This window comes from Rhinatrema bivittatum, chromosome 10 (assembly GCF_901001135.1).
Source record: "Rhinatrema bivittatum chromosome 10, aRhiBiv1.1, whole genome shotgun sequence".
NCBI classification, from domain to species: Eukaryota; Metazoa; Chordata; class Amphibia; order Gymnophiona; family Rhinatrematidae; genus Rhinatrema; species Rhinatrema bivittatum.
In genome coordinates this window covers 80,139,791-80,163,803 of record NC_042624.1, presented here as the reverse complement: position 1 = coordinate 80,163,803, position 24,013 = coordinate 80,139,791, and the positions used below count along the sequence as shown (strand labels likewise).

At 48.3% G+C, this 24,013-nt stretch overlaps 1 protein-coding gene across 1 annotated transcript in view; it reads right to left on the bottom strand.

Annotated features, from left to right (window-relative positions):
• Positions 1-24,013, bottom strand: part of LOC115099806 (probable ATP-dependent DNA helicase HFM1) — a 358,874-nt gene that overhangs the window by 80,358 nt on the left and 254,503 nt on the right. Inside the window, exons 17-18 of the mRNA XM_029617655.1 lie at positions 14,014-14,120; positions 7,025-7,072 (exon numbers count right to left, since the gene is read on the bottom strand). Of these exons, the coding sequence (XP_029473515.1) occupies positions 7,025-7,072; positions 14,014-14,120 (155 nt within the window). The remainder of the gene's footprint in view (positions 1-7,024; positions 7,073-14,013; positions 14,121-24,013) is intronic.

The following is a 24,013-nucleotide window of genomic DNA, read 5'->3' as shown; positions in this document are numbered from 1 at the left end:
TTTTATGCACATAAATCCTTTTGAAAATTAATTCCTCTACGTACGTAGTTTTTCAGGGAAAAAGTTTCCACAGGAAAATCAGGTGCAAATCTCTATGGGCATTTTACCCAGGAAATTTTTAAAGGAAAATATTTACTTTCCTTTTGATATAAAGTCTATAGGAAAATGTACGCACAAACTTGGCAATAATCTGCATAGTTTTGACTGCATCCTTGAAGGGTCTACAAGTTTCCTCTACTCTACTGCTCAAACAGAACTAGTTTTTTCTGGACTAGAGTACCATGATTTTTCATTTGTTACTACCCAGGTGTTTCCCTGTTTCTTTTAACCCTGTCTTGCTTGGCCATCATATTATTTGACCACAAGCATCAGACTCTGACAGTATCCAGAAGCCAGTATACTTGCACTTCAAATCTGGCCACTAAATGGGAACAATTTTCAAAAAGTCTGCATAGCTGCAAAGTACATTGGTACTTCTGGCATGTGCACTTTGTAGCTAATTGGTGTGAGTGGCAGAGGGGGAATATAGCAGAAGTTGCTTACCTGTAACAGGTGTTCTCACAGGACAGTAGGATGTTAATCCTCACATATGGGTGACATCACAGGATGGAGCCCAATCACGGAACACTTTGTCAAAGTTTCTAGAACTTTGAATGGCACCTACTGGGCATGTCCAGCATGGCACTAAACCTGCAGCCAGCAGGGGTCCCCCTTCAGTCTTGTTTAAAGTTAAAGGAAGTGCCAAAAAATAAAATAAGAAAACGTAACGAACCCAACACCACGGGGAAGCGGGCGGGTTTCGTGAGGACTAACATCCTACTGTCCTATGAGAACACCTGTTACAGATAAGCAACTTCTGCTTTCTCACAGGACAAGCAGGATGGTAGTCCTCACATATGGGCGAGTACTGAGCTGAGGATGTCCGAGAAATGCACCAAATGTACCCAAGATGTGCAATAGGTACAAGGACTGGGATGGAATTTGGTAGAGGGCATCCTGAATCCTAACAGGCAGGCAGAAGGGTGTTGGTACGTCAAGTTGCAAAAAGGTTGCGAAAGACAGACTGACCGAAGATGGAATCTTGTCTTCCAGCCTTGTCTAAGCAATAATGGGCTGTAAAGGTATGGAGAGAACTCCAGGTAGCAGCCCTGCAAATATCAAGACGTGGCACCGAGCGTAGGTGCGCAACTGAAGTTGCCATGGCCCTGACAGAGTGTGCTTTAACATGGTCTTGAAGTGGAATGCCTGCTTGCTGACAGCAAAAGGATATGCAGTCCGCTAACCAGGAGGAGAGAGTCTGCTTACCCACAGGCTGTCCCAATTTGGTGGAATGGAAAGAAACAAACAATTGAGTACTTTTCCTGTGGGTAGCTGTATGGTCTAGATAGAATGGTAGAACTCGTTTACAGTCAAGGGTATGCAGAGCCTGTTCTCCTGAATTAGAATGGGGCCTGGGAAAGAAGGTTGGTAGTATAATGGATTGATTAATGTGAAACTCTGATACTACCTTAGGCAAAAATTTAGGGTGAGTGCGGAGTACTACCCGGTCGTGCAGAAGTTTAGTGTAAGGCGGATAGGTGACTAGGGCCTGTAACTCACTAACTCTGCGAGCAGAAGTGATTGCTAGAAGAAAAATCACTTTCCATGTAAGATATCGAAGATCACAGAATTGGAGAGGCTCGAATGGTGGTTTCATGAGCCGACCCAAAACCAGGCTGAGGTCCAAAGAAGGGGCCAGAGGGCATAGTGGAGGTTTGAGATGGAGCAAGCCCTTCAAAAAGTGTGTTACAAGGGGTTGTACAGAAATGGGTACATCTCCAACACCTTTATGGAAGGCAGCTACCACATTGACATGCATCCTGATGGAAGACGTTTTTAGACCTGACTCTGATAAGTACCAGAGATAGTCTAGAAACTTCATGGTGGAACAGGTAAAAGGATCAAGTGACAGTGAGGAATACCATGATGTAAACCTGTTCCACTTGTAAAAATAAGATTTTCTCGTGGAAGGCTTCCGCAAACGAATCAGGACACGGGAAACTGGCTACGAAAGGTTAAGTGACTGAAGGGTTAGCCTTTCAACATCCAGGCAGTCAGGGACAAGGCGTGAAGATTGGGGTGTCGAAGGCACCCGTCATTCTGGGTGATCAGAAGCCGGTCCTTCCCCAGGAGAATGTGTCTGCGAATGGAGAGATCCTGAAGAATCGGAAACCACACTTGGCGTGGCCAGTGAGGAGCTATGAGGATCATGGTTCCCTTGTCCTGACGTAACTTCACGAGAGTCTTCAAGAGAAGTGGAAGTGGAGGCAATGCATATAGGAGACCGGTGGCCCATGAGAGGAAATCTGCTCTATCTGAAATAAACAAATTACTCACTGACAACTTTCTGGCACTCAACACCAACAAAACCGAACTACTCATCCTCTCTCCCCCCAACATTCCCACACTAAGCCTCTCTTCCCTCTCACCACCAGGCTGCCCACCCACCCAATTTGTCTGCAGCCTTGGCATATGGATAGACAACCATTTTAACCTCAAAAAATTCATTTCTAACACTATTAAGAGCGGATTCTTCAAGCTCCACACCTTGAAGAGAATTAAACCACTACTACACACTTCTGACTTCCGAACAGTACTGCAGGCCATGATCCTATCCAAACTGGACTACTGAAACGCTATCCTCCTAGGCCTCCCAAAAAATACCCTTCAACCGTTGCAGCTCCTACAGAATGCTGCCGCCCGCATTCTCACAAACACTCACCATCATGACCACATCACCCCAGTTCTTCAATCCCTGCACTGGCTCCCAGTAACCTCCAGGATAATCTATAAATCCCTCACCCTCATACACAAAGCCATTCACAACCAAGACATGCACTGGTTCCCTGAACATCTCCATCTCCACAACACAACCAGACCAACTAGAAAACAGCACCAAGCCAAACTCCTGACTCCTTCCCCCAAAGTCATCAAACATGCCACGATCAGAGATAGATCATTCATTATAGCAGGCACTTCCCATTGGAACAATATGCCACCCCACCTACGCCAGGAACCCTGCCATAAAAAATTCAAACAGAATCTTAAAACCTGGCTCTTCAAACTAGCATACCCTAACCGTCTACTCCCATAGATACACCCCCCACCCTCACGCCCCCCCCTGACTGACACGCCCTATTGAACTTAACCATGATCCTCATCCATTCCCATTCCTCCAACCCCCATTCCCATTCCTCCAACCCTCCCTCATCCTCCTCCCCTCTCACCCTCCAACCCTCCACCCTCACCCTCCCCACCATCCTACCACCTGATCTAACCGCATATATTCCCTGGCACCATGTGAATAATTAAAATGTAAATATAGTTATTGTGAATATAGTTAATGTGAATATACTTAAAATATATGAACATGTAACCACCTTTCAAGTTGAATTAGTTACCTCAATGTTTCCTCCTACTATAAATTATTGTAAAGCCTGTTGCTATGTTATGTTACATTGTGAACCGAGGTGATGTTTTTAACGTGCCCCGGTATATAAAAAACCCTTAAATAAAAATAAATAAATAAATGAGAGGGAGAATGCGTCTCTTGGTTGTGAGTGAGAGAGCAAAGGTTCTCTACTTTGCGGTTTTGATGTGACGCAAAGAAGTCTACGTGAGGATAACCCCAACGTTGGAATATTGAGTTTGCTACTGTGGGGTTGAGAGACTACTCGTGCGGCTGAAAGGTGTGACTCAGCTTGTCTGTCAACACATTGTCCACTCCCAGCAAGTAGGTGGCCCTGAGGTACATCGAGTGGGAAAGGGCCTCCGCCTATATCTGTGCCGCTTCCTGACACAGGAGGTAGGAGCCTATTCCTCCCTGCTTGTTGATGTACCATATGGCCACCTGGTTGTCTGTCTGTATCAGGATGACCTGGTTGGATAGGCGATCTCTAAACACCCTGAGAGCATATCTGATTGCTCTTAGCTCCAGGAAATTTATTTGGTGTTTGGCTTCCTCTGGAGACTAAGTTCCTTGGGTTTGCAAATTGGCAACATGTGCTCCCCAACCGAGGTTGGAAGCATCGGTGGTAAGAGTTATTTGAGGATTTGGGGCCTGGAAAGGCAGGCCTTGAAGGAGGTTGATCTGATTTTTCCACCAAGCTAGAGACTGACGAAGTGGGTCAGTAATGTGGACAATGGTTAAGGGGCAATGGAAGCTGGCTGCTGCTCTCTATGCAGGAGTCAAAAACCGGAAGCAGGGCCTGGCTGAGGAGCTGCTTGAGGTTTTTTGTTTTCGTGTCTGAGGAGACTGGGCTTTTTGAAACGGTCTCGTAGAACGGGTTCTAGTTGGTGGCGGGTAGGACTTCTTCGGGCGGAAGAATGACTTCTTAGAGTCCTTCCAGAAGGGCTGTTTTGAAAAGTACTCAGAAGGCATCAGAGAGAGCTGTCTTAGGGTCTCATGATGGTCCTTGAGTTCCGCCACTGTTCGTTGAATCTGCTCGCCAAAAAGATTATCTCCTACACAAGGCAGGTCAGATAATCTGTCTTGTACTTCAGGGCGAAGGTCGGAAGACTTGAGCCAGGCCCATCGTCTTGCTGAGATAGCAGCTGCAGATACCCTGGTAGCAGTGTCAAAGATATCGTAGGATGATCTGATCTCATGCTTGCCTGCCTCAAAACCCTTGTTTACTAGGGTTTGGAGTTGCTCTTGAAATTGCTGAGGCAGGGAGTCTGTTAAGTCTTGTATCTGCTTAAATAAGACCCTATTATATTGTGTAATATATAGAGCTGATAAGAGGCAATTCTGGAGATGAGCATTGATCCCTGGAAGACACGGCGACCAATGGCATCTAGAAATTTCTGTTCCTTGCCTGGGGGAAAGGAAGTGTGAGGTTTTGATCTCCTTTCTGTTTTCTGGGTAAATTCGACAACCACAGATTGGTGATCCAATTGAGGTTTGCGAAAGCCTGGAGCTGACTGAACGAGATAAGTGGTGTCAGCTTTCCTGTGGACTGGAGCCACAGAGCCAGGATGTTCCCAGTTCTTTTTGAGGAGATCCAGAAGAACCTGATGGATAGGAATGGATGTTATTTCCTTGGGAGCATCCAGGAATTGTAACAGCTCCATCATTTGATGCTTGTCATCTTGTTCAGTCTGCAATCAGAAGGGAACCAATTCAGACATCTCCTTCACAAAATTTATAAAGGAAAGGTCCTCTGGAGAACGCTTTCTGCTTTTAGTAGGTGAAGGTGGTGAAGGCAAATCATCGGTATCTGGTAGGACTAGAGGAGGACGGGGCGGTAGGATCCCTGAAGGTCCTGGTCAAGGCTTCGAAGGACTCGAAGGAATAACTGGAGGCACCGATGAAGGCATCAAAGGCACAGGCGCACGCATCGAGGGCATTGATGGATGGCTTGGTGGTGCTGATGGATGTGTCGGCACCGATGGGTGGATCGGTGGCACAGACGGACGTATCGGCATCGATGGCTGAGGCATCAGCAGAACTCCCGATGGAGGGATGTGGAACGGTGTTTCTCCTCCCAATGACAAAGCAAGCGAGGAGGGCACCGGAACCATCGGTGACCCAGGGTTCATCGGTGGAAAAGCGGCCATGAGCACCTCCATCCTCGAAAGCAGCGGTGCCAACGCTGCTGGAATCAGGTCGGTGGTCGGTTTCGCAATCGGTACCGGTGTCGGAGGAACCTGGAGTCGATACATCGCCTTGTCGATGGCCTCCTGAACCATCCAGTCCAGTTCTTCTCGGAAACCTGGAGCAAGCAGCCCCAGCTCCGGAACAGAAGAAGGAGGCAGAGGCATAGCTGGAGGGACCACCGTTAAAGGCGAAGTCGTGACTCCCGATACCCTGTTGGGTGAGGGTTGCCTTGATGACTCGGTCGCCGAAAAGGTCAGTGCCTTTTCTGGACGGGGTTTCTTCGACGGCGGCTTGGACGATGACGAGGTCGATGATTTCGCTCCCTCGATGGTCCGAGACTTTCGATGCTGGTAGCAATGTTTATTTCTACGATCCCCTTGATCCTGAGGAGGAGTAGAGGGTGTCAAAGGCCGAGAAGTTGTCGATGCGGATGGTCACTGGCCGGAGGTCGATGTTGGCGCGAAGTTGACGGTGTCGGCTCTGACGATGTCTATGCAATAGACGGCGTCGGGGTTTGCGCACGGAAGAGAAGTTCCATTTTCTCCATTCTAGCCTTGTGACCTTTTGGTGTCATGAGGGCACATTTGGCGCAGGTTAGGACATCGTGCTCACATCCGAGACACATTACATAGACTTTGTGAGGGGCTGTGATGGACATGGTGCGATTACAGTCCAGGCACCAGCGGAACCCCGACGCCATGGCCATGAAAAAATTAAGCCGCGGTACGGTCAACGGCCAGTAGGCCGCGAGGGCCAAACTCGACGGTAATCGACGGGAAATGGGTAAAAAAAACTTACCGGAGTACTGCGGCTTGAAAAAGTTGAAGGAGGGACCCCTGTGGGGTAAATTAAATTTTAGTAATTCTGTGAGGAAAATTCCTGTCAGGAATCTCTGCAGAGCTCCTTAACCGCATGGCTACTGCTGCACGGAAAAAAGAAGACTGAAGGGGGGGACCCCTGCTGCCTGCAGGGTTAGTGCCATGCTGGGCATGCCCAGTAGGGGCCTGTCAAAATTCTGGAATCTTTGACAGAAGTGTTCCGTGATTGGGCTCCATCCTGTGATGTCGCCCATATGTGAGGACTACCATCCTGCTTGTCCTGTGAGAAATGCACTTTACCCATGTAAATGGGCTTTTTAAAATTGCTACAATATAGGCCGTTGAATTATCCATATGATTTACTCATGTAAATGCACATTACACACGGAAATGGCTTTTGAAAATTGTTACGATAGTATGTTACAATTACACATGTAACTCCTTTTAAAATTGCTCTTATAGTATTACAGATGTAGGAATGTGCATTCAATCAAAGTGCATTAACATGAATTACTACATCATCATCTTTTTTTCACAAATAATTTCCAGGAAAGCTGAACATATTTACCAGTTCACTTTCATTTCTCTTGTTTTGATCTTCCCTTCCATAGGATACCTGAGAAAAAAAACCAAGGAGAAATTACTACTTACCTGATAAATTCCTTTTCTTTAGTATTGACAGGTGAGTCCAGAACCAGTGGGTTATGCACCTCTACCAGCAGATAAAGGCAGAGCAAAGCTGACATCACGGTATATATACACCCACAGTGACATCAGCCTGTCAATATTCTCTGCAAAAGCCAACTGTGGACAAGCTAACAAAACTTGATTATTAACAGATAACCATTCCAGCACTCAGCCAACAGGAAAACACTGACCTCAAACAAGGAGTGTAACACCACTAGTCTACAGACTGGATTGACGCTTTCCACTACTCCCTGAAACACGCAGCTATGCAGGAGGACCAAGGCACAACCATTTGGCAGTCATGGGTGGGAAAGTGAATTCAACTGTCTGTACCCTAGATGCCTTGTGCCCTCTTTTAGGCCACTCCACAATACAAAGAGATGGTCCGACAAAAGGAATATGTTTGTATCCTCCAGATACTGCAACAGTACCTTGTGCACATCCAACTTTCTCAGGTCTCTGGACTGGAGATCAGAGTGGTCCAAATCCGTAAAGGATGGGAGCTCCACTGACTGATTCAAATGAAAAGAGGAAACCACCTTCGGGAGAAAAGAAGGAACTGTTCGCAACGAGACTCCCGAGTCCGTGATCCTTCAAAAGGGTTCCCTGCAGGATAACGCCTGAAGTTCCGACACCCGGTGAGCTAAGGAAATAGCTACAAGAAACACCACCTTCAATGTAAGGTCCTTCAGCGTCGCCCTCTTCAGAGGCTCAAAGGGCACCACACACAAAGCTTTGAGAACAAAATTCAGGCTCCAAGAAGGGTAAGGATTCTGGACCAGAGGACGCAAATGTTTTGCCCCTCAGAGAAAACGCGCCACATTCGGATGTGCAGCTAAGGCTACCCCGTGTATCTTGCCCCAAAAACAACCGAGGGCCGCTACTTGTACCAACAAAGAGCTACAGAATAGGCATTTAGCGAGGCTGTCCTGCAGAAAAGATAATATATTGAGTACCTAAGCCCGAGTAGACTCAACTTTGTGGTCTACGCACCAGGACTCAAAGACCCCCGAAACTCTGACATAGGCTAATGAGGTAGAGGCCTTCCTGGAACACAAAAGGATAGCTACAACTGCTTCCAAATAACCCTTGTTCTTCAGACGCTGTCTCTCAAAAGCCATGCCGCTAGACAAAAGCAATCTGCCTCTTCCAAACAAATGGGCCCCTGATGCAGCAGATTCGGGATGTCCCGAAGCCTGAGGGGACCTTCCACCGTTAGGTTGATCAGATCCACAAACCATGGGCGTCTTGGCCATTCCGGAGCTACCAGGATCACATCTGACAGGTGAGCTTCTATGCGCCGTAGCACCTTGCCGATTAAGGGCCAAGGCAGAAACTCATACAGAAGGATGTTTTTCGGACAGGGGAGAATCAAGGCATCCACTCCCTCCGCGCTCCTGTTTCTCTGCGACTATTGAAGAAGCAGGGGGCTTTGGCATTCCGGAACATCGCCATCAAATCTATGCTCAGCCTGGACCACCTGCGACATATGAGATTGAACGCGTCTTCGGAGAGCTCCCACTCCCCAGGATCGAGACAGTGGCGACTGAGAAAATCTGCCTGCACATTGTCGGTCCCGGCGATGTGAGAGGCTGCAAGGCTGACTAGACGTTGCGCTCCCAGCTCATCAACTGCTGAACCTCGACCGCCACTGGTTGGCTCCTGTTTCCTCCCTGGCGATTTATGTAAGCCACTGCGGTCGCATTGTCGGGCAGGACCCAAACCGACTTCCCCTGTGGAAGCGGTAGAAAGGCTTGTAATGCCAAGTATACCGCTCTGGTCTTCAAACGATTGATCGATCATTGGGATTCCTGACCATTGCCCCTGCACCGATCTCCCTTGACAAACCGCTCCCCAACCGGAGAGACTGGCATCTGTTGTGACTACCGGCCAAGCAGGAACTTCCAAGGTCACACTGTGGCACAAGTTGTCAGAGAGGAGCCACCAGTGGAGACTGGAGCGTGCATTGTCCATAAGAGGCAGTGGTAGATGAAACTGTTTGGACACTGGGTTATCAACGTGACAGTAATGCAGACTGAAGAGGCCTCATAAGTGCAAAAGCCCATGGAACCAACTCCAAGGTGGAAGCCATCGAGCCAAGGACTTGCAAGTAATCCTGGACCCTGGGAATATGTTTGGACAGCAATTCCTGAACCTTTCCCTGCAGTTTGCTGATTTGCTCTTCGGTAAGGAACACTTTCCCCACTCGCGTGTCAAATCGGGCTCCCAGGAACTCCAAGGACTGAGAGGGAACCAGGTGGCTCTTGGCAAAATTGACTACCCAACCGAGCAACCTCAATAGCTGCAGAATCCGGAGAATTGCTGAGTGACAGAGAGCTTCCGACTTCGCTCAAATCTGCCAATCGTCCAAGTACGGATGAACCAAGAACCCTTCCTTTCAGAGCTGCACTGCCACCACCACCATCACCTTGGTAAAGGTTCTGGGGGCCGTGGCGAGGCTGAAAAGCAGAGCACTGAATTGAAAGTGTTCTCCCAGGATGGAAAGTCGCAGAAATCTCTGATGATCTGCCCGAATTCCAATGTGTAAATACACTTCTGTAAGATCCAGGGTTGCTAGGAATTTCCCCTTGAGCACCAAAGCAATGACCAACCTTAAGGTTTCCATGTAAAAATGTGGAACTCGAAGGCATCTGTTGACTCTCTTCAAGTCGAGGATGGGCCTGAAAGTACCCTCTTTCTTTGGCACCACGAAGTAAATGGAATAGCCCCAGCTGCTGCTTCGCCGGGGGTACAAGAACGATGGCTCCGAGCTTGAGAAGACGCTGCAACGTGTCCCTCACTGCTTGCCGCTTCTCCGTGTATGTGCATGAGTAGACGAGAAAGTGGCCGTGAAGTCGCCGAGCAAAATCTAACATGTAGCCTTGTCTTATCACACTGAGGTCTGTCGTCAACTTGGTCCATTCCTTGTAAAATAGAGATAATCTGCCCCCTACTGCCAGAATCGAGGAATGGACCAGCCTCGCTTCATTGGGAGGATTTAGTTCCTCCAGCGGACTGATGATCCCTGTTCTGCCAAAGTGGCGCTCCCCAAAACGACTGGGACCAGGACTGTTGTCTGCTCGAGCTCTGCCTAGATGAAGAGCCTGAAGACCGGGAAGAACGAAATCTACAGTTCCCTCGGAAACGCGACCTAGGCTGAAAGGAGCCCCCGCCCCTTGGGCCTGTCCTCCGGTAGCCGATGGACTTTGTTCTCCCCCAAGGATTGAATCATGTCCTCCAAGTCCTTTCCGAAGAGCAACTTGCCTTTGAAGGGTAAAGAACCCAGCTGAGCTTTGGAGGAAACATCCGCTGAACCAGTTCCTCAACCAGAGGAGCCTGCGGGCAGAGACAGCTGAAACCATAGATCTGGCTGAAGTTCGCAGCAAATCATAGAGGGCATCCACACTATAAGCAACAGTGGCTTCCAGATGCCCAGCTTGAACAGCTTCTGCCTCCATCAGAGACGTGCTACTCTGCAATTGCTGCACCTAGCGCAGCCCTGCCCTCAAGGAGAAACTGCTGCACATGGTCGCCCGGACTCCAAGCACCGAGACTTCAAAAATCTTTTTCAGCTGAACCTCCAGCTTATCATCTGGAGATCCTTGAGGGCCGCCGCACCTGTCCCTGGGATAGTGGTCTTCTTGGTGACCGCCGATACCGCCACATCCACCTTGGGAACAAGAAGGAGGTCCAAAGCCTCTTCTGGCAAAGGGTACAACTTGTCCATTGCTTTGCTGACCTTTAAACCTAAATCTGGTGTGTCACACTCACGAAACAACAAATCCGTGACAGAAAGATGGAAGGGAAAAGACTTGGTTGGGCCACAAAGACCCACCATGACCAGATCGATAGACTCCATGCAAGAGTCCTTCTGAGGGCTATCAATACCCAATTCCTCCAGAACCACAGGAATAAGTGGGCTCAGCTCATCTTTTCTGAAGAGGCGGACCACCTTAGGGTCATCTCCATCGACCACGTGGGACCCCTGAATTGCAGGAAGCTCCATGTCACCTTCCATGTCCGAGCCCTAAGGAGGCTTGCCTCTCAGCTCTTGATCGTCGTGCGCCGAATCTTCGGATGAAGATTCCTCTAGCGGGCAGGATAACGTGATCTGGAGGGAGCGCTTAAGTTTCAGAGCTACCATCTCCTAGGAGGATCTGGATCTCTTGGGAGCCTGGACTGCTGAGTTGCCCAAAGGAGGGGCTGAGAGCCAACGAGAGATCCCCTCAGGATTCTTCCTGGCTGACTTCCTGGCCTTGAGGGCCTTATGAAGCAGCAAAATAAATTTGGAAGAAAAAGAGGAGGAGTCTGAAGCCCCCTTGGGGCTATCCTCACTAACAGCCGTGTCTTTACGGAGATTGCCCCCCTCGGAGGCCTCCTGCTGTGGGGAAAGAGGAGGAAAGGAAGCCCCTCCCCCCTCCGCTGTCAGTGCTGCCACACGAAAAGAAGATAAAATCGCGTCCATTCCTGTGCTGAGCAGGAACGGATCAGAGGAGGTAAGCCACAAGCGCCCAGGCCTTCCCAACTCTCGGCACAACCCAGAGCCACTGCCCCCGACGATTTGTCAGGGCGAGAGGAACGGCGGCAGTTGAAGAGTCAGCTGCGGAAGCAACGGAAAGACAGCCCTGGGAGGAAGTGCACAGTAAAGATTTTCCCCTGCTTCAGAGTTTCCTCGTTTTTTGGTTTTTTTTCAAACCTGTGTGGGTGCGGTCCTTCCTGGGGTGAGTAAGACGGGCTCCCCGGTATCACCCCGTGCTGCAGGAACTGATCAACTGGTTCTTAACCCCTCCGTTCGGGAGCCTCTAATACCAGGGGGGATGGTCCCCTCAGGACCTGCCGACCCCCTGGGAGGCTAAAACGGTTCTTCTCCCGCGCTTTCCAAAACCTTTTTTTTTTTTTTTTAAAGAGATACTAAACTTAACTTCACTGGAAGTAAATCTACTTCTAACGTCATTTTTTTTTTTTTTTTTACTAAGACCAGACTGTAGGTTCTGCATCTCCACTATCTGCTGGAGACAGAGAAATACTGACTGACTGTAGGTGGCACCTTAGGGTATAGGGCAGAGTCAATCAAAACTTCTCTGTCTCCAGTAGATGGTAGGGAGGCAAAACCCAGGAGTCTAGACTGATCTGGGTACATACAGGGAATCCAACATAGTTCTATACAGCTCCAATCCCAGAGAAATTTCCCCATCTTCCAGGGAGGAAGGATCAGCTTCATCATCCGTGCCATCTGGATCCCTATCGGGGAGACCCACAGCAGATCTAGGCTTACTCCAATGCTTACTTGCAGCCCCAGGCATGTGGGGATCCACAGCCTGTGATCCTTACCTGTCAAGATTGGCCGGGGCTGAGGACTGCACCTGAAGAAAAGACTGCAGTCCTTGAAAAACAACTTATCCAAAAAAAGGTACAGGGATCCATGCCAGAACCAGGGGGTATCGGACCTGTGCGCACTGAACTACTCTCCCCCGATGAAGAACCAGTTAGGGGAGTCCTAAAATCAGGCAACACCTTTGGCAACTCTTTTACCATTCCCGCACTAGTCTGGGAAGAACTGGGTTTAGAAAAATTCACAGCATTTATTTTTGCCTGAGGGAGAGGTACTTTGCCTTTAGTAATCCCTGAGTGGGACTTGAACCCTGGCTTCCCTGGTTCTGGGCCCATTGCTTTGATCACTAGGCTACTACTCCACTCCAAAATCAGATGGAGGCAATTTTCCCTGAGCCTCCAAACATGGCTGACACAAATTAGAAGGAACACCAGGCTAGGATGCCCGAATATGACAAGTAACACATAGGGCAAGGCACTTAGGCATTTTTGCTATGGGCGCCATCAGTCTGTCAATACGCCCCAACAGGTGACTGATGATGGTGCGCCCAAAATTTAGGTGCATAACACGCTGCCTTAATAAATGCACAAATTGAGCTCCCACCAGGACACTCAGATAGTGCAGGCAAATTACGTGTGTGCATGTGAGTGAGTGCTACGACTAAGTGCCCTGGTAGGTGCTCCTATGCGCCCAACTAGGCGCCCAACTAAGGCAACAAGCAGGCACACAATCTGGACACACAACTGGGCGCACAAGCATGGATCGACGGAATTGAAGATGGCAGTCTTATGCACACAAAAAAACATATGAAAACGGCATCGCAGCCTACCAAAAAAGGGCTGCTCAACCAGCCAAGCTGCCCATGTTCTTTAAGCTCCTCCAGAAGCGGAAATGACCGTTGGATCGGTACGCTGAGCATGAAGACCGGGGGAAGAAGGCATCCCTACTTAACTCCCCTTCATCTCTCTCTTTTGTTTTTTAAATTACCCTTTACCTGAGCTCAGCCTGCCCCAACTGAGTACAAGGTCGGTCTCCGGTTTTGGGGGAAAGGGCAAGGACCTTCACTTCTGTGCTTAGCCTCCTGCACCTGCTTGTCTTTCAGCTGTTTTTATTTTTACAGCTAAGTCCATGCCGGCTGAAACACCAGCTACCGGACCAAAGCACTCATTTGAGGGAAGGATCCAAAAAATCACCTCAGAATTCTCAAATGAGGGAGAGACCAAAAGGTAATACTTCCCCGTTAAAATTTTATTTATTTTTTTTTTTTTAGCAATCCACAGTAGGGAGATGCACACCCACCATCCGCTGGAGACAGAGAATACTGGCAGGTTGATGTCACTGCAGGGATATATATATACCGTGATGTCAGCTTTTCTCAGTCTCCATCTGCTGGTAGAGGTGCATAACCCACTGGTTCTGAATTCACCTGTCTGCCTGTCTGAATGCTAAGACAGACATTTATTGTCTTTTATTTAAGTCATTCAATTACAATAAAATCTCTGGATTTGCTTTTGAATACAAGCACATGTCATTTTTACCTTATAGTTATTCTGTTCTTGTCCTTATTCAGTATGTTAAGTATTTTCTTCTCATTTGTTCTCAACTGTACATCTGAAAATTCATTGCTGTTTGATATCATTGTGACCTGTACACATTTTGATATCAGATATTTATCAATAGGGTTTTGCTTATACATTCCCCCACCAACTTTCCTTAGATAATTATTCCTTCACTAAAATATCGTACTTGTTTTGATGTCATTAACAATCTCAGAAAAACTGATGCAAAGTTTGTGCAACCATTTTAGGCTTCTGATAACATGCGGATTTGCATTGTTATCAAAACTCCTGGATGCTGGTAGAGCAACTTTATCATGCACAATTCATATGCTTATTTTCTATGGGGTAATTTTCAAAAACATTTACATGTGTAAAATGTGGATTTAGAGGCATAAATGAGGGAGTTTTAAAATTATCCTGGTGTTAAAGGTATGCGTGGAAACAATTTTATAGAGGCATTCCAAAGGGTGGAGTTGAGGTGGGAAAGCAAATGTTGCTTACCTGTAACAGGTGTTCTCACAGGACAGCAGGATGTTAGTCCTCACATATGGGTGACATCACAGGATGGAGCCCAGTCATGGAACACTTTTGTCAAAGTTTCTATAACTTTGACTGGCACCTTCTGGGCATGCCCAGGATGGCACTAACCCTACAACCAGCAGGAGTCCCTCTTCAGTCTTGTTTAAAAGCTATAGTAAGTGCCAAAAATAAAATAAGAAAACATAATGAACCTAACACCACGGGGTGGCGGGCGGGTTTCGTGAGGACTAACATCCTGCTGTCCTGTGAGAACACCTGTTCCAGGTAAGCAACATTTGTTTTCTCACAGGACAAGCAGGATGGTAGTCCTCACATATGGGTGAGTACCGAGCTGAGGATGTCCGAGATATGCACCAAATGTACCCAAGTCGTGCAACCGGCACAACAACTGGGGTGGAATTTGGTAGAGGGCATCCTGAACCCTAACAGGCAGGCAGAAGGGTGTTGGTACATCAAGTTGCAAAAATGTTGCGCAAGACAGATTGGCCGAAGATGGAATCTTGTCTTCCAGCCTTGTCCAAACACCGAGCGTAGGTGCGCTACTGAAGTTGCCATGGCCCTGACAAAGTGTGCTTTAATACGGTCTTGAAGTGGAATGCCTGCTTGCTGATAGCAAAAGGATATGCAGTCCGCTAACCAGGAGGAGAGAGTCTGTTTACCCACAGGTTGCCCCAATTTGGTGGAATGGAAAGAAACAAACAGTTGAGTACTTTTCCTGTGGGCAGTTGTACGGTCTAGGTAGAATGCTAGAGCCCGTTTATAGTCAAGGGTATGCAGAGCCTGCTCTCCTGAGTTTGAGTGGGGCCTGGGAAAGAAAGTGGGTAGTATAATGGATTGATTGATATGAAACTCTGATACTACCTTAGGCAAAAACTTAGGGGGAGTACAGAGTACTACCCTATCGTGCAGAAGTTTAGTGTAAGGCGGGTAGGTAACTAGAGCCTGTAACTCACTAACTCTGCGAGCAGATGTGATTACCAGAAGAAAAATCACTTTCCATGTGAGATATCGAAGATCATAGGATTGGAGAGGCTCGAATGGTGGTTTCATGAGCCTACCCAAAACTAGGTTAAGGTCCCAAGAAGGGGCCGGAGGAAGCAGTGGAGGTTTAAGGTGAAGCAAGCCCTTCAAAAAGCATGTGACAAGGGGTTGTACTGAAATGGGTACATCCCCCACACATTTATGGAAGGCAGCTACCGCACTGACATGCATCCTGATGAAAGAAGTTTTTAGACCTGACTCTAATAGGTGCCAGAAGTAGTCCAGAAACTTTGTGGTGGAACAGGTAAAAGTATCAAGTGACAGTGAAGAACACCATGAATTAAACACGGGAAACTGGCTCCGAAAGGTTGAGTGGCTGAAGAATTAACCTTTCAACATCCAGGCAGTCAGGGACAAGGCCTGAAGATTAGGGTGATGTAGGCACCTGTTGTTCTGAGTGATCAGAAACGGGTCTTTCCCCAGGGGAATGTGCCTGCGAATGGAGAGGTCCTGAAGAATTGGAAACCACACCTGGTGTGGCCAGTGAGGGGCTATCAGGATCATGGTTCCCTTGTCCTGACATAACTTCACAAGAGTCTTGGAGAGAAGTGGAAGTGGAGGGAATGCATATAGGAGACCAGTTGCCCATGAAAGGGAGAATGCATCTCTTGGTAGTGAGTGTTGGCTGCAAGTGAGAGAGCAAACGTTCTCTACTTTGCAGTTTTGAGGTGACTCAAAGAGGTCTATGTGCGGGTAACCCCAACCTTGGAATATTGAGTCCGCTACTGTGGGGTTTAGGGACCACTCGTGCGGCTGAAAGGTGCGACTCAGCTTGTCCGCCAACACATTGTCCATTCCCAGCAAGTAGGTGGCCCTGAGGTACATCGAGTGGGAGAGGGCTTCCGCCCATATCTGTGCAGCTTCCTGACACAGGAGGTAGGAGCCCGTCCTTCCCTGTTTGTTGATGTACCACATGGTCACCTGGTTATCCGTCTGGATCAGGATGACCTGGTTGGAAAGGCGATCCTGAAACACCCTGAGAGCATATCTGATTGCTCTTAGCTCCAGGAAATTTAGAAACATAGAAACATAGAAACATAGAAATGACGGCAGAAGAAGACCAAATGGCCCATCCAGTCTGCCCAGCAAGCTTCCCTCATTTCTTCTCCCATACTTATCTGTTTCTCTTAGCTCTTGGTTCTAATTCCCTTCCACCCCCGCCATTAATGTAGAGAGCGGTGGAGGAGCTGCATCCAAGTGAAATATCTAGCTTGATTAGTTAGAGGTAGTAGAAGTAGTAACCGCCGCAATAAGCAAGCTACACCCATGCTTATTTGTTTTTACCCAGATTATGTTATACAGCCCTTATTGGTTGTTTATCTTCTCCCCTGCCGTTGAAGCAGGGAGCTATGCTGGATATGCGTGAGGTATCAGTTTTTTTCTTCTCCCCTGCCGTTGAAGCAGAGAGCTATGCTGGATATGCATCGAAAGTGAAGTATCAGGCACATTTGGTTTGGGGTAGTAACCGCCGTGACAAGCCAGCTACTCCCCGCTTTGTGAGTGTGAATCCTTTTTTCTTCTCCCCTGCCGTTGAAGTTATGCTGGATATGCGTGAAGTATCAGTTTTTCTTTTCCCCTGCCGTTGAAGCAGAGAGCTATGCTGGAAATTCGTGATGTATCAGTCTTTCTCCGATGCCGTTGAAGTAGAGAGCCATGCTGGATATGCGTCGAGAGTGAAGTATCAGGTACATTTGGTTTGGGGTAGTAACCGCCGTAACAAGCCAGCTACTCCCCGCTTTGTGAGTGCGAACCCTTTTTTCTTCTCCCCTGCCGTTTAAGCAGAGAGCTCTGCTGGATGTGTGAAGTAACAGTTTTTCTTTTCACCTGCTGTTGAAGCAGAGAACTATGCTGGATATGCATTGAAAGTGAAGTATAAGAATGGAGTGATCAAGCTAGTTGAAAGGCATCAGGAATAGAGGAAGGTGGAGGTAGTAATTTGGATATTTGGTTTGGGGTAGTAACCGCCGTAACAAGCCAGCTACTCCCGTCATTGTGAGTGCAAATCCTTTTTTCCACATTTCCTCTTGCTGTTGAATCTTAGAGTGATGTTGGAGTCACAGTAACCATGTGTATGTTTATTGACTAAGGGTATTGTCTCCAGGCAGTAGCCATCATTCTGGCGAGTCACCCACTCTTCATTGGCAGCCTCTTGACTTTATGGATCCACAGTGTTTATCCCACGCCCCTTTGAAGTCCTTCACAGTTCTGGTCTTCACCACTTCCTCCGGAAGGGCATTCCAGGCATCCACCACCCTCTCCGTGAAGAAATACTTCCTGACATTGGTTCTGAATCTTCCTCCCTGGAGCTTCAAATCGTGACCCCTGGTTCTGCTGATTTTTTTCTTATGGTAAAGGTTTGTCGTTGCCTTTGGATCATTAAAACCTTTCAAGTATCTGAAAGTCTGTATCATATCACCTCTGCTCCTCCTTTCCTCCAGGGTGTACATATTTAGATTCTTCAATCTCTCCTCGTACGTCATGCGATGAAGATCCTCCACCTTCCTGGTCGCCCTTCTCTGTACCGCTTCCATCTTGTCTTTGTCTTTTTGTAGATACGGTCTCCAGAACTGAACACAGTACTCCAGGTGAGGCCTCACCAAGGACCTGTACAAGGGAATAATCACTTCCCTTTTCTTACTCGATATTCCTCTCTCTATGCAGCCCAGCATTCTTCTGGCTTTTGCTATCACCTTGTCGCATTGTTTCGCAGACTTCATATCATTAGACACTATCACCCCAAGGTCCCTCTCCTGCTCCGTGCACGTCAGCCTTTCCCCCCCCATCGAATACAGTTCATTCGGATTTCCGCTCCCCATATGCATGACTTTGCACTTCTTGGCATTGAATCTCAGCTGCCATATCTTCGACCACTCTTCCAGTTTCCTTAGATCCCGTCTCATTCTTTGCACTTTGCACTTCCTTCTATCCCGTCTGCAATGTCGCTCACAAAGATATTGAACAGGACCGGTCCCAACACCGATCCTTGCGGTACACCACTTAAAACCGCTCTCTCTTCAGAGAAGGTTCCGTTTACCATCACACATTGTCTTCTGTCCGTCAACCAATTTGCAATCCAGGTCACCACCTTGTCACTCACTCCCAAGCTTCTCGTTTTATTCACCAGTCTCACCTTTATTAGGTGTTTGGCTTCCTCTGGAGACCAAGTCCCTTGAGTTTGCAAATTGGCAACATGTGCTCCCCAGCCGAGGTTGGACGCATCGGTGGTAATGGTTATTTCAGGATTTTGAGTCTGGAAAGGTAGGCCTCGGAGGAGATTGGTCTGATTTTTCCACCAAGCCAGAGACAGACGAAGTGGGTCGGTAATGTGGACAATGGTTGACAATGGTTGAACAGATTGAGTACATTGTGACCGTAGAGTCCACTGCATGACTCTCATGGCCAAGCTGGCCATCGGGGTAACATGCATCGAGGACACCATGTGCCCCAGCAGGATGAGGAAATGATGTGCACTTGAGCATTGTTGAGTCTGTAGCTGGTGTGCGAGAGATGTGAGAGCTCGCTGTCGAGGCAGAAATGCCTTTGCTTTGAAGGTGTCCAAGTCTGCCCCTATGAATGACAAAGTTTGAGATGGGACTAAGCAGGATTTCATGTAATTGATGAGAAATCCTAGAGAGATCAGTGTGTGTAAGGTAAGACGTAGGGAAGACCGAGCTGCTCGCTGAGTGGGAGCCCTGATTAATCATTCGTCGAGATAGGGGTAGACGTGAACACCTTGGGTCCTTAGGAAGGCTGCTACCACTACAAGACATTTGGTGAAGACTCGTGGAGCAGATGCTAGGCCAAATGGGAGCACACGGTACTGACAGTGCTTTGGGCCTACCAGGAATCTCAGAAATCTGCGATGAGACGGAGTGATGGCTATGTGCGTGTAAGCGTCCTGGAGGTCTAGAGAGCAGAGCCAGTCCCCTCTTTGCAGAAGAGGAAGGAGGGAACCCAAGGTTACCATTTTGAACTTTTCTAGTTGGAGGTACTTGTTGAGGACACGTAGGTCCAGAATTGGACGAACGCCGCCTGACATTTTGGGGATTAGAAAGTACCAGGAATAAAATCCGAAGCCCTGTTGGGAGTAGGGCACTGGCTCGATTGCTCTGGATCGAAGGAGGAGAGAGACTTCCTGGTCCAGGAGTAGTGAATGGTCTGATGTTCCCCACTTCAGCTGAGGTGGGGAATCCGGTGGGATGGAGAGAAAGTTCAGGTGATAACCTTGACAAATTATGGCAAGGACCCACTGGTCTGAGGTGATTGTGTGCCACATGTTGTTGAAGTGGCACAATCGACCTCCCACTGGTACATGCAGCAGTGGAAGCTGGCTGCTGCTTTCTATGCAGGAGTCAAAAACCGGAAGCAGGGCCCGGCTGAGGAACTGCTTGCGGTTTTTGTTTACGAGGTTGACGAGACTGGGCCTTTTGGAAAGGCTTTGTGGAGCGACTTCTTTTGATGATAGAACAACTTTTTGGAGTCCTTCCTGAATGGTTGTTTGGCCGGGTATTCAGAAGGCATCAGAGAGAGTTGGCGAAGAGTCTCATGATGATCCTTGAGCTGCGCCACTGTTTGTTGGATCTGTTCCCCAAACAATGCAAGGCAGATCGGTTAATCTGTCCTGGACTTCAGGACGTAAGTTCGAAGACTTAAGCCAGGCCCATCTTCTTGCAGAAATAGCAGCTGCCAAAACCCTGGAAGCGGTGTCGAAGATGTCATAAGAGGACCTTATTTCATGTTTCCCCACTTCAAAACCTTTGTGAACCAGGGTTTGTAGCTGTTCCTGGAATTGCTGAGGCAGGGACTCTGCAAATTCTTGTATTTGTTTGAAGAGGACCCTGTTGTACTGGGTCATATAAAGTTGGTAAGATGCGATCCGAGAGATAAGCATTGATCCCTGGAAAACACGCCTACCAATGGCATCCAGGAATTTCTGCTCCTTGTCTGGAGGGAAGGAAGAATGGGTCTTTGTACGCCGTGCCCTGTTTTGGGCAGATTCAACAACTACGGACTGGTGATCCAATTGAGGTTTTTGGAACCCTGGAGCTGACTGGACCAAATATGTGGTGTCTGCTTTCCGGTTGACTGGTGCTACCGAACCAGGGGGTTCCCATTCTTTTTGAGAAGATCCAAAAGAACTTGATGGATAGGGATGGAGGTGATTTCTTTGGGAGCATCCAGAAATTGTAACAGCTCCATCATCTGATGTCTATCATCTTGCTCTGTCTGTAGTTGGAAAGGAACCAACTCCGACATTTCCTTCACAAAATTGATGAAGGACAAGTTCTCTTGAGGAGAACGCTTCCTGCTTTCAGTAGGAGAGGGTGGTGACGGTAAATCATCAGTGTATGGTGACAAATCCTCGGTCCAGGTATCATAAGGATCAGCTCCAGTCCCTCTAGGAACCTGTTGTAAATCTGCTGTTAGTTAGACTGCGAAGATAGCAATCTGTTATATTCTCTGTGAGAAGTTAGCAATCTGTTAGAAACCCACTATCTAATGGGTGGAGCAATCAGATAGGAGTTAGCAATCTGATGTAATTCTGTTATGATTGGTTCCTAAGGGGAGGAAGTCAGCAGTCTTGTAGTATCTCAGATATCGTCTTGCTAAGGAGTAGCAATCTGTAATGAATCTGATATAGTGTTGGTGGGTCCCTGGGCCGGTGGCAAATGACCACGCCCCCGGGAGGATATCCCGAGAGGGACCACCGGCTAGGCTTGAGTATGGAAACAGACACACATTAGTTCTTTTATTAAACAGGTTTTGGAAACCACCAGAGGTGGCAGTAGTGAGCTGATATGCCCAGCAAGGCTGTAGTCCCTCAGGCACTGGAACAGCGATCCAGGTTGGCTGAGCTGTTGAGAAACTGTAGAAAGTGAGTAGGCAGAGTAGACAGAGTTCATGAACAAAACTAGATGACAAAACTCACATAAGGTCTCAAGGAAGCTCAGGAGCTGGAAAGGTTTAGGCCCTCGAGGAGCGAGTACCTGGTTCCAGGGAAAGCTCTGAGAGAGCGATGGTAACTCATGAATGTTTGTAGTAGCAATAGCTTCCAGGCAGTAGAGAATCTTCAGAGTGTCCAGGAACATGGGCCCCCGAGGAGTTCCTATCTGTAATCTGAAAGGAAAGAAAAGAGCGAGGCCCCTGAGGAGCGGGTACCTCTGGTAAGTCCGTGGAGGCAGAGTAGCTTAGAAAGCGTAGCCGAAGCAACCCCCCTTGCTAACTCAGTTAGATAGTGAAATAGAGACCTTTAAATATTGGAAGCGGATGACGTCATCTCAGGGGTATGCCCCTGAGGTTCGCGCCCTTGCTGGTACTTCAATCAGAGCGCGCGTGCGCCCTAGGTCTTCAGGCAACATGGCGGATCTGCAACGTCGAGCCGGTCCGGGGACGCCAGAGAGAGACGGCATGGAGACACTGCGGCAGCCAGCCGTCCATCAGACCCGGAGGGAGTCGCCACAGAGGTAAAGAGGGCGGAGTGAGGACGTCGAGCAGCGACGGTCGCAACAGAACCTGAGAGGGACGGGACAAAGGTATTCCCAAAGGTCCCGGTCTAGCCTCCGAAGGCACGGAGGGAGTTACCGTGGGCACTAAGGTTGGCATCGAGGGTATCGATGGACGAGTTGGCAGCACCGATGGTAGTAACGGCATCGAATGGTTGAATTTTTACTTCTGCGGTACTCTGGCATCGGCTCTTAGGCATCAATGATGAAGAAGGTTGATGGTTTAGGCATGGGCAGGACTCCCGATGGAGGCAAACGGAACGGTGTTTCTGCTCCCGATGACAGTGGAAGAGGAGAGGGCGCCGAATCCATCGGTGACCCCGGATCCATCGGTGGAAAAGCGGCTATAAGCGCTTCCATTCTCGAAAGCAGCAGTGCCAGTGCTGCCGGAATGGGGTCTGTGATCAGTTCCACACTCTGCACCGGGTTCGGCATCGGAGGAACCTGGAATCTGTGCATTGCTTTGTCGATGGCCTCCTGAACCATCTGGTCCAGCTGTTCACGGAGATCTGGAGCAAGCAGCCTCGGCTCCAGAAGGGGAGGAGGCAGAGGCGTAGCCAGAGGGACCACCGTTAAAGGCAGAGTCGCAGCTCCCATTACCCATCCGGGTAAGGGTTGCCTCGGTGACACGGTCTCAGAAAGGTTCGATGCTTTTTCTGGATGGGGCTTCTTCGATGGCAGCTCGGACGATGGCGAGGTCGATGATTTGCCTTCATGGATGATCCGAGGCTTTCGGTGCCGATGTCGATGTTTCTCTCTTCGATCCCCTCGGTCCTGAGGGGGAACAGAAGTAGTCGATGGCCGGGAAGTCGTCGACGCTGGACGGTCACCGGCCGGTGCCCGATACTGGCGCAACGTGGATGGTGCCAGTTCGGACGACGTCGAAGCTATGGATGGTGTCGGAGTTTGAGACCGAAAGAGAAGTCCCATTTTCTCTATTCTGGCTTTGCGACCTTTTGGTGTCATTAAGGCACATTTGGGGCATGTCAGGACATCATGCTCACACCCTAGGCACATTACACAGACTTTATGCAGGTCTCTGATGGACATGGTGCGAGTGCAGTCAGGGCACAGACGGAACCTCGACACCATGGCCTTTGCGGTCGACGGCCAGTAGGCCACAAGGGCCAAACCCGACGGGAATCGACCGGAACTGGGTAAAAACTTACCGGAGTACCGCGGAAGTAAAAATTCAAGAGGGGGACCCTATGGGGTGTGAAGGTTTGAAGTAATTCCATGAGGAAAAATTCCTGTCAGGAATATCCAAGAACTCCTTAACCGCATGGCTACTGCTGTGTGGAAAAAAGATGACTGAAGGGGGACTCCTGCTAATTGCAGGGTTAGTGCCATCCTGGGCATGCCCAGTAAGTGCCAGTCAAAGTTCTAAAAACTTTGACAAAAGTGTTCCGTGATTGGGCTCCATCCTGTGATGTCACCCATATGTGAGGACTACCATCCTGGTTGTCCTGTGAGAAAATCATTTACATGCATACTTTTGATTTTCTAAAGTATATGTCTTAATGTTTGCTGGACATTTACACTTGCCTTCTATCAGGTGTAAATATGTATGCTTTTGCCATGCTAAGGTCCGTATGGTCCAGCTAATTTTCAAAGTGGCCTTACGCATGTAAATCTGCTTTGAAAATCAGGGCTGACGTCCATGTGTACTTTCTACATGGGCTGTTATAAAATTACCCTCCCTATCTCCTATCTGCTAGGTATGGCATCTTTTTACAATGTTATGGGTAAACATGAAGTTTAAAGGTTCAGGTCTTTCCTGGGCAATCAAGTATTTCATCATTTTGGAAAAGACAAAAGTTATTCTAATTATAACTAGGTACCAATAATTGTCAAACTTCTATAAAAAGATTTGGATAAAAATACTATAAATGTAC